We start from the raw sequence: 17,209 nt of genomic DNA, 5'->3' as shown, positions 1-17,209 counted from the left end.
TTTTACGCTTGCTGAACAAAATGGAACCAACATACTTCAGTCCCTCAACTCGACCCTTGACGTCCATCTATCTCTCCCTTAGCGACCCCAGATTGTTCCCTTTCCTCTTCTGGGCTCTCGATCACCATCACTACGGGAGTAATCATTTTCCTATGAATTGAAAACGAGTAAATCCACCTGTCAGACTGCCCACACGAACTCCCCGGTGGAAGTCCAAGGATGCAAACTGGTCTCTTTTCAGCCAGGCGACGCAGCTTGCTTGTAAATAATTTAGCGGACTGTCTGTTGACGAAGTTATTATTCTGCTTAGCAGTCACATACTTCATGCTGCAATGTTTTCTACCCCCATGATGTAACCTCACTTATTTCGTCGGCCTAAACCATGATGGAATGCCGACTGCAGAGAATCAGAGATATATCAGAACGGAGCATGGGGCATTTTTAGGCGCTATCTGACAGTGAACAAACTAATCAGCTTCAAGATAAGGAAGGCTAGCACAAGTCACATCCGCCGCCACGCAACGCGCCAAGTTTTCAAGGATATTGTTTTTCAATGTACGGTACTGTCATCAACATATAAGTATGGAATAAAATTCATAAAGTCAATGGGCACTACTGCACTTTTTCAGTACCACTTCTTTTTTCAAATGGACTGCGCCCTGAGAGCCTTCAAAAGCAGGCAGATTGCTCGGTAACACTTTCAGCGTGTATTGAGTTCTCAGTATTCTTCAACGAATATTTTGAAACATAATCTCAAGCCTAGCGACAATCTGTCCGAACCTCCGGCGGCACCCGGGAAGCTGAAAACTCTCTCCTTACACTGAATGAGCTAAAACGGGCACTTCAAGAAGTAAAGCGTAAGGCTGCTGGACCAGGTAGAATACACTATAAATGGTTACACACCTTCATCCCTCTAGAATCGATTTAGTCATTATCTTTTCAATCGCATTTATAGTTATGGAATTCGAGGCAGGATGTTAGCGATCATTGAGAGCTATCCGGCGACTCTTACTTTCCTTGTCGATTTAGGCAAAGCTTACTCTCAAGAGTTCTGCCAGCAAAACGGAGTCCCTCAAGGAGGCGTCTTGAGTGCCACTTTTTTATGGTAAAAATAAACTCGATATCCCGGGTCATCCCATCGTCTGTTCAGTATTCCCTTTGTGTTGATGCCCTCCAAATATCGGTTTCATCTTGCAACCCTGCTCTGTGTGAACGTAGGATTCAACTAACGGTAATTAATTCAATAACATAGGCGGATCAAAATGGGTTCAAATTTTCTCCTAAAAAACTGTGTGATTACTTCTCTCGCCTACCGCAACCCTTAGCGGACCCCCCAATTTCTATACACTCCACCCAAATTCTAACAAAACCAGAACACAAATTCTTAGGGCTTATTTTTGACAGCCAATTTGTCTTTTCGATCTCATATTAGCACTCAAGCGGATATGCGAAAAAACACTAGACATTTCTAAAGTGCTTTTTCACACACCTCAGAGCTTTGCCCGGCTCTGCCTTCTACGAATGTATGGATCAGCGATTCGCTCGCTTTTGGATTATGGCAGTACGTGTATCGTATATGGATCGGCGAGGCCTTCAGCTTTAAAAATTCTTGGTCCTGTCTAGCACCAAAGGCTGCGTTTAGCTACTGCTGCCTTTCGCACATCGCCTATTGCTATCGTATTTGCAGAACCAAAGGAATGGTCGCTGGAGAGACGAAGGTATGTGTTAGGATTCATGTACTCAGTCAGGATACGTTCAGTGCCCCTACACGCTTCCCAAGATGCTGTAGCAGAAACAAGATGCAAATGCAGCTTTGTAAAACAAGCCCACTGTTCTATCTCTGCTCAGTCTGAGAAACGCATGCACTGCAGAATTTATTGAACAGAGTAGTGCAATGCCCATAACCCCTATTCTACAAACCGCAGCCCCGTGTTATTACAACCTTACTTCCTATGACTTCTCAGTAACCAAATGCAATAAGAAAGACACTCCTCCAGAGTGCTTGAGACAATAATTTTTTTAACTTCATAGTAGATATATTGTGCACAGCTCATACTGCACAGATGGTACGAAGACAGATGCATATGTTGGATGCGGCATGGTTGGACCCTCTGTTTGTTGTACCCAACGAATTACATCCGCAGCCAACATATTAACGGAAGAACTATGCAGTTTACGGCTTGCGACTGACCATGTCCTGAAGACATACTGCATGCACACCGTTGTCTTCACTGACTCACTTATAAAATTTGAGATTTTCGAACTTACTACGCTAAGAAATTCGACGATTTTCGAACTTTCGAACCTGCTGCGTTAAAAAGTTTGACGAACTTGGAACTTCTAAACAAAAGTTCGACAAAGTTCGAACCAAGGCCACCAGCATAGGTTCCAGGCTAGGAGCATTTGCATCACTAAAAGGTTCTAAAAACCCAATTATCATAGAGCCGCAGAAAAAAAAAAATCTTGATTTCGGAAAAAACAAAACAAAAATAAAATATTGAAATAGTTTTATGTTTGGTTCCCAGCCACGTTGGTACATCCGAAAATAAAAAAGCAGACCGCGCAGCAAGTTCTGCTGGTGAGAGGGAAGTGGACTTGCATTATATCCTTTATGAGGTTTACCTTAGACTCGTAAAACGACGTGTCACCCAAAACTGGCAGAAAGAGTGGAGAGAAAATATGAATAGCAAGTTCCATACAGTAAAGCCAGTGCTCGGTGGGTGGGACTGTGCACGGCACCGTGAACGTTTTTATGAGGTTGTCTTGTGCGGACTGAGGATAGGTCGTACGCACCTCACTCACGGCCATCTTCTGCGCAGGGAAGAGGCTCCTACTGTGAGCACTGCAATGAACCATTGACTGTTCAACACTTATTGCTTGAATGTTCACCGAATTGCTTTGCCCGACGCAAACATTTTTTTTCAAATATGTCACGAGCATGCACACTTACACCTTACAATCCTAGTCAGTGACGAGCCACTTATCCCACATAGCTCTTGTTCTAGCTTTTCACGAGATATTGGTCTTTCACACCGATTATGATTGTATATTCCAACTTCATGCCCATACGTATTCACATATCATGCATAGAGTTTTTCTGTGATAGTCTGTCCTTGGCGCCACAAAAACACAATCAAATAATCAATACACTACTTTTAGGCATTTTTACGGCCGTTCGTTTGTACATTTCCCCGCTAAACTTGGCAGAAAAATTTACTTCACGTGCGAGCCCCACTTAAAACCGTGACGTCCATTTCCCCGCTAAACTTGGCGAAAAAAGTAATGTCACTTGACTGGATGTCAAGTAACCTCTGGTCACGTCATACCGCGACGCCTGGTGTTACGTGATATCATGACGCCACGTGAAATTAAATCAATTGTCATCAACAGTCCCGCTTAACTGAACCGGGAGATGAACAACAAAGCAATTGTTAACTTCCTAAAATAAAAACTGTCTAATGTATTTTAGACAAATTTAGACGATTTTTCCTTGCATTATAGCATTTAGAGGAAAAGGCGACGAAATTCTTAAGCCGCTGGCGCATGGCGAATTCAGTGTAATATCCATCAAATGAAAATATCTGATCAGCGAATCATACCGCAATCCTGACTACGAGCGTGGCGCGTGTGCACCGCGCTGCGCCAGGTGCGGCACGCGCTGATAAGCAGATAACATGATGTTATTTGGTGGAAATGAGATTAAATTTGACGTTTGGCTGGGGTATTAGCAGCCTGTCTCTTATTTTCGAGATAGTGTAGCAGGGGTTCCGTATCTGAATGTCCAACAAGACTGAATTTTCAACGAGGAGGAATAGTAAATAATGGACGTTCAGGCACGTTGGATATTCAGACGCGTTTCGTATTCTTAAGAATATTTAAACGTTACAGTGAGATATTACATAAGTTAGCAATACATACGATGCGCGCCACTAAACGGATTTGACAATTTTGCTCGCACGAATGCCTAAGGGGCCGCTGAAGTGTTAGCAATTATTCTGGATCAAATACTGAAGCGTATAAACACGGGCAATGGCCAGACGCTGGAGTTTGGTGAAAGGCATCATGACTATACTCGGTGACAGGTTAAGAGTTCGGTGGAAGATCCTCCCCCCTCTTTCTATTTTAGCAGAGCGAACGTCGGAGAGGAGACGACATGCTCTCCACCGCTCTCGCTGCTAGAGTGGAAAGAGGTAGGAGGAGCTTCCCCTGAACTCTTAACATGTCACCGAGTATATACCTTTCCAGCAGCTATCACAAAGGCTGAAAATGCCGAGTCACTGAGCTATGGACGCAGGCGCAAAATCAGACATTTCGCGGAAGACCGTTAGTGCGCATGCACGGAACGCGTTCCTCAGACCAGTAGGCAGAGATGGCCGCGCACACAAGGCGGTTATTAGAATGGTCTATTGTGTGTCCTGCTTCTATTAACTACCGGTAAACCTCAACACTTAAACCCCCAACCGGTAGTAGAAACATTGTGGAAAAAGAAAACACCCGAAAAATCCCGAATCGGGGCGAAAGTTGAATGCGAAAAAAAAAAAAAGAAGTAATCTTTGCCGGCAGGTAATTATTATCTTCAGCTTCATTTTATGTTAAAACGCATCACAGCCCGAAATGAACTGTTGGCGACGTTGCTCCTTTATTTTTGAACTAATAACCTTATCTCGTTTCCTTCTCATCTCGACACAGAGACGTTTCTCGAGTGTTCGGTTTACCCATATGTTTTCTGCAGTCTGGGGAATCCCATGCCCGTGTCAGACATTTTTCAACCAAAGCCCCCCTATTCCCCAATATTTTGCCCGACAAAAAAACAAAAACAAAACAAAAAAAAAACACCGTGTCTGCGATTAGAAATACACACATAAGAAATACCCCCGAATGCGGAGACAAATAAAACCGCGAAAAAACGGAACGCTATCTGTAACGAAGGAACTATCTGGAATAAATAAACATAAATTGGGGTCCTTTTTTTTAATGCGGCCTTTGTAGATTACGCGGAACCTCCAGCGTGTCAATTGAACATTCGGCACGATCAATTTGACTGGCGAAACTGACACGCCTACTATTCGATCTGTTCACGTTGAAATGCATCACAATATTACACGTCGCTCTAAGAGTGGTTTTGAAAGTAATTACACATTTACTTTCTCACTGCTGCGTGTCGTAGAATGGTGTAGCATCTTCGTACATAGTTCGTTCTAAATAATTTTATTGGGAAAACGCATATAAAAAATAAAAGCCGTTTACAATTCCCTGTAACGCCGGTTAGAGCGCAGCTCTTGAGGAGGAGGATGGAAGCGTACTCAGCGATAGGTGACTCCTTGAGGTCACGTGACGTCAGGGGAGGGGGGGGGTTCGTGTGACTTCAGGGGGGGTCGCGTGACCTCGAGGGAGGAGGGTCACGTAACCTCAAGGGGTCACTTGACCCCGGGGGGGCGAGGGGGGGGGGGGGGGGTCACGTGACCTCACGGTTCCGCCGACGGCGACGGCGATGCCGCACAAGCCGGAAACGAGCGCCTAAGAGCTGCGCTCTAATATATCAGAGCCATACACTAAAAAGCCAAACTTCCTCGACTTCGCGAGATGCGGTCCCCGCGAGTGCCCGTGATGTTTATTCGTATTACAATTCGCTATTGCAGTACCGTGTACAATACTGCGAAGTCTGATGTGCTTTTTCTTTTTTTCTTTAGTGGAACAAAATCTCTACACGTAAGCTTCGACATTGATTCCATCGATAAACTCATCGCTCCGAGCACTGGAACTTCAGGTAAGCCTACTGAGACGATATGGATCTTTTTAATATATCACGTCGGCAATGAAAACGTCGAATTGACTCGAATAAAAAGCTGAAGTTTTCATTTCTGGAGAGTTTTAGAAATATTTGTGTGATCCGTTTAAGTCAGACTGGAGCCCAGGCTACGTACGATTTGAAGGCACCAATCAAGCACCATAAAAAGTGTATCGTCATAGTGCTTATAGTATGTGCATTCACCGACCAATCACGCGAAGTGATGCGCCGCCAAACTTTCTTCCGTACGTGATATGCGGAGCTGAGTAAAGCATGTGACGTAATTTATTTTTATTGACAGGATACCCTTGCCTTCCTGGGCTCCCCAGGGCCGGTTTGCTCATCTTGTGGACGCGGCTGCTGCTGCGGCTGCGGCTGCGGCCAAGAGGGATCTTTCTGTCACGTTGCTCCATGGGGTCAAGGAAGTACGTAGCGTCCCTGCCTATAATGGCGGAGAAATCTGTATCGTTTCAAACACAAAAACCTAATTTTGCCCCGCTGAAACTGACTGCAGAGACTTTCAACTGGAGTCCAATTGACCGCCCCTTTATACTGTAGGAGCGGCAGGTAAAGTTACGGTTAGGGAGGGTAAATATGAGCACAAATAAAGAAAAGAAACCACGCGAGATAAAAGCGGTGGCAGTATATTTATCTACCTCCGCGAGCGCCGCCGGCTCGCGCCTTCTGCTGTGATCGAGAGGTTAGAGCGCCGGTACTTGACGTCACGGCGTGGAAGTCCCGGGTTCAAATCGCGCCAGAAACCCTTTCTTTTTTTTTCTTTTTTTTTTTTGGATGCGGAGCATTTTTTGCTCGGGTCTATGTCCCGCAGCGTCGTAGTCCGCACTCACACTACGCATGCGCAACTCTCCTTCTTCCCTCTCTACAACAGCTGCGCGTTACTCTCTCCGCTCTCTCTCTCTACCAGCCGCCTGCACTTCGCGTGCGTTCGCTTCTACTCACACCGCGCGCGCATGCGCAACTCTCCTCCTCTAGTTTCTTCTCCTCTAAGTTTGAATATAAGCAGCGGTAGCGCGCTGCGCGCGTTCAGGGGAGGAAGTGGCCGAGTGGGCTCACGCGTCTCAGCTCGGAGCGTGGAGCGAAAGCTTGCGCTGGGAACCTCCTGGGTTCGATCCCCGCCGCCCCGGCCCGTTTCGATCTGGATGAGTTTCGTACCGGCACGCGTTCGTGTGATCTCTACTGCGTGATGCACGTTAGGAATCCCGGGTTAGCGGTTGTACCGCACTGGCTAAATTTCTCATCTACAGCTAAGAGACCGATTACCCGTTGAGGCGCATCTCCATCAAGGCTGTATAAACATAAAGAGCAAACGCAATTTCTGCGCGCGTTCAGTTCACCGCTGTTGACTCCACTCCGTTCTTCCGATGAAGTGTGATGGAACGATGCTCCGCATCACCCCATGGTTCCCCCCGGGAAGATGGTGTAATTTTTTTTTTCTATTTGACTGCACTCCCACTAGGACTGTAGACAAGGCCCTATGATCTCTATAGAATCATTCGGCGGGGAGTTCTGACTCACCTGTTCGTTGTTCATGAATTCGGAAGAGCGCATACATGTCTCTGGCTTCCTTTACCAACTTCCGCCACGCCTCCTGCATCTGCCGTACACTCCGCGGAAAGTTGACAATATCTCCCCATGCTCTCTTCGTTCGCCAGGTAACTGTGCTGCTGAATTTCTCTAGAATTTGTTGTTTCCGTTTTCCAACTGTTCTAATTAATTCCATTTGTTGATCCAAAGTCATTTTAGGTGTTTGCGTTAAAGAGAGGGTTTGCGATGTCGACGCCTGATTCATTTTTGCATTCGGTTGTGATTGTCTCCTATTCTAACTAAAATTCAACAAGTAATTTCTTAATATTACAAAACGATTGCCAAAGCAAAATGTAAAAAGTAAAAATATACCTTTTATTACATTCCATGCAAGTAAAAGTATGATATCTTTAATTTCGGTTATACTACTCAGACGTTTGACTTGCTGCTTTGCCTGTAGGATTTCGCTCAATAAATGCATCCACAGCTGCTAGTCTTTTTTTTTTTCCGCTTATTTCGTGCAAGTTTCTTTTTTTTTTCTTTTAATTGTCACAACTGCAGTTTTTAATAGTTTTAAATAGGCGTCTCCTGTTATTGACAGGAGTCGTAGCAAGAGCATTGTATAATTAAAGACAGATAAAATTATAGTGGCTGGGGAAAGGATGGTTGTTTCGGCTCCGTTTGCGTGAAAGCCATACCGGTGCTGTTACCTCGGTTTCCTTTTAATGAACATTACGAAACGATTGTATTAGCGCGTTAACTTGCCTTTATCTCTCTTTTTTTTTTTTTTGCCTGGTGTTTCGATTGAACAGGTGGGACTAACAGTAAAAACCGTGTAAGGCGCGGTAGTGATTCGCAAAAAGGATCACAGTTATAAAGTGAGACACGCGCAAAATACACACAAAAAAGGAGTGCCTAGCGCGATTTGAACCTGGAACTTTCACACCGCGACGACAAGTACTGGCGCTCTACCCTCTCGACCACAACAGATTTTTTTTTAAACATTTATCTACATCTATTTACACAATATCAACACTGTACAATTTTGTACATATTATGTACAATATATACAGGTGATGACTTTTGTCAATGACGCAAAAACCTTTAAGCAAGCGACACGTAAATTAACTAAGGTGGTACGGCACGTGCGTGACCATAGCAAGGGAGACATCTTGCTACGCTAATATGTTCTCCACGAGTAGCTGTCTGTTATATAATATCTGGCGACTGACTGAGGTTTTTAACCATTTCTTTCCATTTATCGTTCTCTTGGTATGCAAGTATGCTCTGGCCAACTTGAATTGCTATGTGTTTAAAATTTACCCAGCAGGGTTTTACAGCTCCCGCTTCGGTATCGACTTTTCGCGTCTTCCATAAGCTATAAAGCCCTAGTACAACTAAAACATCTTGGATTGTGTCCAGGATTTCGGCAAAAAGCCAATACTTGGGAGGGTACTTGCCAGTACTTGGGCGGGTGTCGACCACAGCAGAAGCAAGAGCCGCCGGCGCTCGCGGAGGTAGATAAATATTTCGGAATTAAAAACAGCGCGAAAAGACGAAGACCAGACAAAGAAGTGACAAGGACGTTGCGCTGCATAAAGCGCTACGTCGCTACGTCCGTGTCACTTCTTTGTCTGGTCCGCGTCTTTTCGCGCTGTTTTTAATTCCGAAGTATGTACCAACTCGCCCAAGCCTCAACTTTAGCAGATAAATATAATGCCGCCGCTTTTATCTCGTGTTTTTTTTTTCTTTATTTAGGCTCATATTTACCCTCCCTAACCGTAACCTTACCTGCCGCTCTTACAGTATAAAGGGGCGGTCAATTGGACTCCGGTTAAAAGTCCCTGCAGTCAGTTTCTACGAGCGAAATTAGGCTTTTGTGCTTGAAGCGATATGGATTTCTCCGCCATTATGCAGGGACGCTAGGTACTTTCTTGTCCCCATGGAGCTGGTCACGTGACAGAAAAATCCCTCTTGGCCACAGCCGCGGCCGCGGTTGCAAGATGAGCAAACCGGCCCTGGTAACCTGCCGATATCTAGGAAAGACGAAATTTTTTTTAATAAAATCTTTGGCTAGTGATTGATGAGAGTGAGGGGCGCGGACGCAGGAATCACTGCCATACTATTTCACCAGGTGTGCTACACGTGTATATCTGCTGCTATTTTTAATTGCCCATTACGTTGGTGTTTTCAAATTTCGAGCTGCATTCACTGCATTCAGAGTGAAGAGCGAAGCGACCGGACGAGGTTGCCTGGCTGTCAAAACGTGTCTTTTAAGGGTAAATTTGCGTAGGGCTTTTAGCGCGCTCTAGCGTACTCTTTCGAGAGCGCGCCAGATCGGGTAGGTGGAAAAAGAAGGCGGCGACGTGATCGCGTGGTCTATTCCGAGGGCTTCCCTTCCTCCAAGAGCGCTCCCTGGCAGCCCAGGAAGCGCTCTCGGAAGGACCTTGGAAGGGACCTCGTGATCACGTCGCCGCGCTCTTTTTCCATCATCCGATCTGGCGCGCTCTCGACTGAGCGCGTTAGAGCGCGTTGAAAGCACCATGAGAATTCACCCTAACGTTTTCCGCGTTTTTTTTTATTTTGTTGCTTAGTGTTATGTTTTCCAAGGCATAGTCTGCTCCCGGCGTATACACAGCAGAAATAAATTTTGAGGGAAAGAAAAAAGTTTTTCCTTAGATAGCCCATACGTTCACCCAAGCAGCACAGAGTTGGCCAGTCGTCGGCCAATGGCTGGCAATGGTCCTTGGCCAAGAGGCCAGAGAGTGGCCAGAGACTGGCCGGTGTCTGGCCTTTATCTGGGCACTGGCCAATGGCCACTGGCCATCGGCCATCGGCCATCGGCCAAGCATTGGCCAATGAATGGCCACTCTCTGGCCACTGGCCAAAGGACCATCGCCGGACATTGGCCATTGCTTGGCCAAAATCCGTGCTGCTTGGGCACTGTCCACATTCAGGTTATAGTCCGCACGAGAAACGTCTCATACGAAGCGCGTCTTGACAAATGGCTTACTTTGTTAAAAAAAATGTTTTTGTGCATGAATCATCACTAATACACGCCGTCATTCACAAAATTCGTCACGTCACGCCATCATGAGACATCTAGAAAACAAAATCCTCGTATTATCCGCACCTCCTTGCACCCCGTAGCAAGTCAAATTTTAACAATGTATATTCCATGGACTAAGGTTCGGAAAATAACGGTACGTAAAAGATGAACGAGAACGAAATAGCTCAACTAGCCATCTTACCATACTTATACCCATGCAACACGGGCAACTCGAATGCCGTTTACATCGAAAGACATTTGAGCGGACGGCCAACCGGGCGTAGCGTGTGCCACGCGCGACAGATTGCGAGCTGATTCGCCGATCACATAAATGTCATTTGTTGTAAATGTCATTCGAGTTGCCCGTGTAGCACGGGTATTAGTTTTCCTGTTGTTCCTTTTCTGTTCTGCCCTTGTTTCTTTTCACAATATTATGTCTCTGCAGCATCTCTGTCATGCCATGGGACGTTTTTCTGTGTCAGTGATCGAAAAGCTTTTGGTACCTGTGCGCTTGCACATCTTGAGCGCCGATCAGAGATGTGCCACTGGCATTCTTCTCTTCACGCCCGAGTACAGATATAACTTTCTAAAGACGCTAAGACAGTGGCGCGCCGTCTTTTATAACTGACGTTATTTGCATTGTGACAGGAGAGTAAGATTGCGTCGCGTTCACTCTGAATAAAATATTTCAGTTATCGGGGGCCTTACAATGAGAGAAGCCTTCGTGATTGCCGAAGAGGTACACCAATCAGGTGAGATTGTTTGGAGTGACGTTATTTACACCCAAAAGAATACTGAGGTTTTATGTTTTCGATCTTCATCCCGAAGCACCAATATACGCGCACCTAACACTCGCTATCTGCAAAAAAAAAAAAGAAAAAAAGTGAGTTTTTGAGGGATAGATTACCATTTGTTTATTATTATCTATAAGTAATTACATTTTCAAACACAGTAATTGCAATTTTTCTCACTTCGGTGGAAGTACTATATGTTGTTCATAAACATGCTGGGATTTTGAAGTAAACTAGTACGTCGCATTTGTTGTTGAAGTGTGATCGTGGGTCACACTTTGTCTACAATTCGTATTACATATCATGTTTTGAAGCGTAGTAATTTTATTCTAGCTCAGTGGAAAGACTGAAGAGAAGAAGAAAGATTATATCCGATTGTTTTCCGTTTCTTCTATACCGTCATGCACCTTGTAGCTGATTTGTCAGGACACCCTTTAGTCAACGCAGGGCCCCGATGGTCCATAAAATCGAACTAAAATATCTCATCATCGTTAAAAAATTTGGGAGGAGCAGGAAACTTACCAGGAGCTTCATTGGTGTCTTTATTACATAGAGAAACTGCCGCAAAGGCTACTGCTTGAACACGGTTCATCAAACATATCCCGAAGACAGTAACGCATAAAAAGAGCATAACATAATTTAAGAACAAAACAAGCTCTGTAGGCGTCGTGATTTCTTCCTTTATTTCAAGTTGTGTCTCGTTGCAAACGTCTCTATGCGAGATTACGCTTTTTCGTTCAACGTGCAGGACAGCTCAGGGTCCTAGACCTGACAGAAGTGAATCCTCTGCTGGGAACCGTGGAAGAAGTCACGCGAACCGTCGGCTGCGGGGTGGACGTCATCAGCGCCTTCTTCGGAAATCAGAGGAACGGAAATCCGCCTCTCGAAGTGGACTCTGCCGTCGTCGGAGAAAACACTGTACACAAAGGATCACGATAGTACAAGACGTTGTGAATCATCGGGGACGTTTAGTTCAAACAATGGTGCCTGCAGTGCCTCTCCGACTGGTGTGTTTACCACGTCCTCAAGTGTGGTCTTTCTGTTTCCCCCTGATGACGTCATGAAAGTGTCACGCTGCTGCTCGTCGCGATGCTTGCAGTGGCACAGCATCGGAGGTGGATCCGATAAGCGAGCGCACGTTCTGCGGCAGGTCGCCCGAGCTGCGGCTAGACAGCCGATGGAAACCACAGCAGACACGAGTTGGGACGCCGCGACGACGGCAACCCTTGCGTTAGGTTCTATATTTTGACGGAACTTTTACAACCAACCGCCAGGATCACGTCATTCGACAGCATGACACGCCAGTTCCTAGCTGCGGGGCAATTTGTTGCCACTTCGGAACCACTTACGCTGCATCGACAGGATAAAGGACGGTGAACACACCATTCGAGGACGTGTTCCAGGCATCGCGGTTAGAACGAACTTTGGAGGATGAGCGCCATGTCACGTTCCCAATCTTTGTTTCTCAGTTGGTGGGCTAGTTATCTCGCTTTCAACGCAGAGCATCATTTGAATTTCATTGTCTTAATCAAAGTGTTAAATGCGTTTGATTCCCCCCCCCCCCCCCCCCCCCCCCCCCCAAAGAGGGTTGCCTAAATAACCTGAGCGACAATCTTAGCGCGAACTTCATGTTTTTTCGTTAATGATAGTCTTTAGTATAAAAAAAGGACATCGATTTTTTTTTCGCGTTAACGGTGTCGCGCTTTTTACATCAATTAATCTGACCGGAAAACAATATATTCTTAAAAATCTCACTCCGGAGCATCATCAACAAACTGCACTTTCGAACTCGGTTTTGGGACGCTAAATGCAATAAGCCGGAGTGCAAAACGGTGCCTGTAAAACGTACCGCAATTTACGCGCCAGGGGTTGATTTAAAAGTTTTGCTTTAAACCATACGTGAGGGGCAAAGAGCGAGGCGATTAATCCAGGGCGACAAACCAAAAGTTAACTCTGAGCGAGGACTTGACCGATTTTGCTCCTTCCTTTTGTGTTCTAATGAGTCGCCGCCTCATAATCGAAAATAAATAAATAAAAACGGGTGCCCCTTACCTGAGAATAAAAGCTTAATATCCCTTTTATCACTACTACATTTCTTCTCCATCCTTTTTCACTTTATTGCCACTGCGCTATGAAGCCTCCATCTCAAAAACCACCGCCCTCGCGGATTTTCGGAGCGTCTAAACCATGTACACTGCTCGACCTCGTTAACGCGAACAAGCGATCAGCGGATTTTCCACTTCTTATAATAAAATCTAGAACCCCAGGCACAGTGCTCATACATCACGCAAAAGACAGTCTGGAAACACGTCTGAGGCATGTGTCTGTATGTGTTTATTTTGTTTATGACGGTCCTTTTGCATTGGTCGTGCAAAAGCTGCCTGCGGACATGTTCAAAGCACACATATATGTGTCAAGCAAACATATCCTTGAGGCATGTCCTCACATAATTCTATCATCATGTCTGCAATGAGCAAAGTGTCTCTCTTTTTTTTACACTGTGCGAGTAGTGTAACTGCGGCTTAAAGGTTGCTGTCAAAACTACAGCGGCGGTGGAAAGTACTGACTTACTGGACTAACCCAAGCGGTCAAATTTGGTGCTCGACAATGTCCTTTCAAAATAACATATTAAAAATGTCCGTGTTCGCACTAACCGTGTCGCTGAGTGTGCATATAGCAAGCGAAAAACTTGCATCGCCGTCGCCACTAACCTTCTTATGACATCCCTAAGCTACCTTCAATTGATTCGAAGGGACAGATTAGTTTTGGTGCTTTTGGTGTTACATCTTTTTCCGAGCTTTATTTAGGCAACTTGATTACTGCGCGAGGAAATTAATGTTGACGCTCCCCGATGAAAATATATTTTTTGCACATTTAAATATTTGGTCCGTGAGCTGCAGAACTCTAATTCTTTAATATATATATATATATATATATATATATATATATATATATATATATATATATATATATATATATATATATATATATATACATACTTACAATTCGTGCTGACAGAAACTGCGCCACTGCTTTTTTATCATAATAACGTCACCAACAATTGTCAGAGTTTCTATATAAGACAGATATAAACAGTCATTTTTAGCGGTACAGTCTTTTGAGTTCTTTTGAAACTCTCGATAAGAGTGCTCTCAAACGCTCTAAATAAATAAAACTATATGCCTCTAACATAGCTCACTGTTGCAAAAAATATAGATATATATATATTTGTATAAACATAAACAGCGGCATTAAACAACTAACCGCTGAACTACATGTAATGAAAAGTAACTACAACAGTCCTCATTTCCCTTCCTCCAAAACAAAGTGTTTGATTGGTACTTTTAACAGAATTGCAAGAGCGAAAAGTGGTCGCGATAGCAGACTTTCATAAGAAAAATGCTTCAGTTTTACCATATCATAAAATGAACACGAAACGACTAAATGATATCAGGTATTCATGTTCAGAATGCATATCTTAAGAACACAAATTAAGCAAACGATTTTCAGGTGTAAACTCGCGAGAAAAGGGACCTGCCTAAATAGGCCAGGTTCCCTTTCATTATTACAGTTGGAAGTTTTAGGACATGTTCCGGTTTCTAAAAATATTAAGGACTTAAGCTGGATAAGTTGTTTCTATATTGTGGAAATGACCAGCTAAACTGAATAGACAAGAAAACTTATAAATACACATTCTCCAGCTGTGTGAGTGTATTAATTTGTGTGTGCGTGTGGTTTGGGTCGATTGTGCTCAGCTGGCCAGTTCAACAAGTATTGAAAAATGTCCCGATAATACCGCCAGCTACCAGTACGCCTCTACTAAGCAATTTCACCAGGCTTTTTTCTACTCTGTTGTCCCGAATTGTACTGAATTCATTTTGAGCGTTCCCAAACATTACACATGGTCGCGATTGTCCCGATGTTTTATTAAGCGGTTTGTTGTTTAACTTACACGCCTCTACACCATGTGCGTTGCATCCTTCGTAAATAGCTTTGTATCAACAAGGATCGAGCAAGGCGTTCTTTCGCCATCGCATGTTCAGGCTCATACGAGTATCTGCCTTCATATAATGCGCGCCCCTGTGGAACAGAACCTCGGACAAAAGCTCACCGGACAAAAGCTCACCGGACAAAAGCTCACCCATTTTTTCACAGACCCGGACAAAAGCTCACCAGGAGAAAATTTCATGTTGGTCTTAACACGTGTGCGGACAACCTAGGTGCATGCGTACGACACTAAAATAAAACGATAAATTATATTAAAGAAGACCCATGCATTCGCAATGAAGAGACATTGTGCCTAATCTTTATGTGCGCGTTTAGCGTGACATAAGCGCAATGAAAAAGCGAGGTCAAGAAAGGGTGACTTCGTTTCTTCGGTCACTCTTCGGGTTCAAAAACTTCGGTTCACGAAGTTTCTTGGGCGTGGCACACGGGTGCTGCGACATACCTTGAGTCAAGCAAGCTTGATCTTATCAGCTCCATTCAGTTTCAGTGACCTAAATGTTGGTCCCAAATCGTTGCTTCTCTGCCTGTAATGGCTTATCTGTCGACACCTTTGCATGGGATGGGATGCCAGTTCTCATAAAAATGGTGGAATGTCCATCGCGTCCGTACTTTATCCCAACCAGAGTTTCACCCGGGGTAGCAAACAAAACAACAAAAAAAAAAAGAGGTGAGCTTTTGTCCGCGTCAGTGAAAAAACGGGTGAGCTTTTGTCCGGTGAGCTTTTGTACGGTTACCGTGGAACATGGGGCATATCGAAGGGGTCCTGTATGGAAGACTGATTGTTGGACAATTGACCAAGCTTCGTATATAAAAGCCGTGTTCGCGAGTCGCAAATGCAGGTCTGTTAACCCAAAGCTTGTCACTTCTTAATCTGTGCATCGCGTGACCGATCAGGCAGATTCTAGAGATGCACCCAACGGTAAGTTTGTTTGCGTCTGACAAAAATAGGGCTCACAAACTGTAGTGACCTGATGAGAAACATTTCCAAGACCGGCGATGTGCGCTACGCACAAAACTGCAGAAAGTTGGCAAAATTTGTGAAGCAATTAATGCTGACAAGTGCTGCTGCAAAGCTGCTGCAAGGAATTGTAACTAGCGACGCTCTTGGCAATACGCTGTACAGTACCGAGAAGTACGGAGTTATTCCGAACGCGATTGTAAGGTTGGAAACGGCAGTGCTTATCCAGAGACACAGCATGCTAACTTGGATTTTGTGGAAGATAAGTTGGACGGCCCTGCGAAAGACAAACTTTGTAAGTCGCTTGAGATAAGCCCTGAATAGAGTGTTCATACGTGCACTGAGAACTTCAAATGCCACTTATCCATTTCGACAAAAACCCCGAGACTGGGACAAAAAGGGACGGACAAACACAAAGTCTCAAACACAGCTGAATTTTATTTGACAACGAAGGGTGCTTATATAGGCGTCAAATCCTACACAAATCAATAGAGACGAAGGAAAGAGGGAGAAACCTTCACAAAACAAAAGAGACGAAAGAAAAAAGGGAGAATTGGGAAAACCCGTGCCACAAGCAGTACAACAAAAAACAAGCATTACAATAGAACAGAAGTTTATACAAAAACAAAAACTAAGTAGAAGGACTAAACTGGATTAGTCCCCAGGAGACCCCAACACTACAACAGGTCGTTTATACAAAAACAAAAACAAAAGCAAAGTAGAAGGACCAAAGTGCATTAGTCCTCAAGAAACCCCAACACTACAACAGGAAGGACGCAACGAACAAACGACTAGGAAACAACAAAGCGAAAAGACTTAAAATCGGACAAAGGGCCTCAACATAACAATTGACAGGACGCGCAGACATCAAATTTGTAAAAACTTTCTTTGTTCTTTACCTATTGTGAGGGATGGCTTATTTACCGCATTCCCATGATTCATTATTGTTATAGATTCTTTTATCAAACGCTTCCGATCATCCTTTTCTGATAAGATGACTGTTGTTGAGTCCCAGTTGGGCAGACAATTATTGCATTCAACTACATGTTTTGATACTTTCGAATAAGGAT

The 17,209-nt window shown here is 44.4% G+C and overlaps 1 protein-coding gene across 1 annotated transcript in view; it reads left to right on the top strand.

The window, feature by feature from the left end:
- Positions 1-14,077, top strand: part of LOC8041943 (arginase-1) — a 77,444-nt gene extending 63,367 nt beyond the window's left edge. The window contains exons 8-10 of the mRNA XM_029983272.4: positions 5,691-5,767; positions 11,075-11,134; positions 11,922-14,077. Coding sequence (XP_029839132.2) covers positions 5,691-5,767; positions 11,075-11,134; positions 11,922-12,112 — 328 coding nt within the window. The 3' untranslated portion in view covers positions 12,113-14,077. The remainder of the gene's footprint in view (positions 1-5,690; positions 5,768-11,074; positions 11,135-11,921) is intronic.
- Positions 14,078-17,209: the final 3,132 nt, after the last annotated feature.

Source organism: Ixodes scapularis, unplaced genomic scaffold (genome assembly GCF_016920785.2).
Source record: "Ixodes scapularis isolate PalLabHiFi unplaced genomic scaffold, ASM1692078v2 PGA_scaffold10__122_contigs__length_95168666, whole genome shotgun sequence".
NCBI classification, from domain to species: domain Eukaryota; kingdom Metazoa; phylum Arthropoda; class Arachnida; order Ixodida; family Ixodidae; genus Ixodes; species Ixodes scapularis.
The sequence above is the reverse complement of the archived record's forward strand: the minus strand, read 5'-3'. Positions and strand labels throughout refer to the sequence as shown.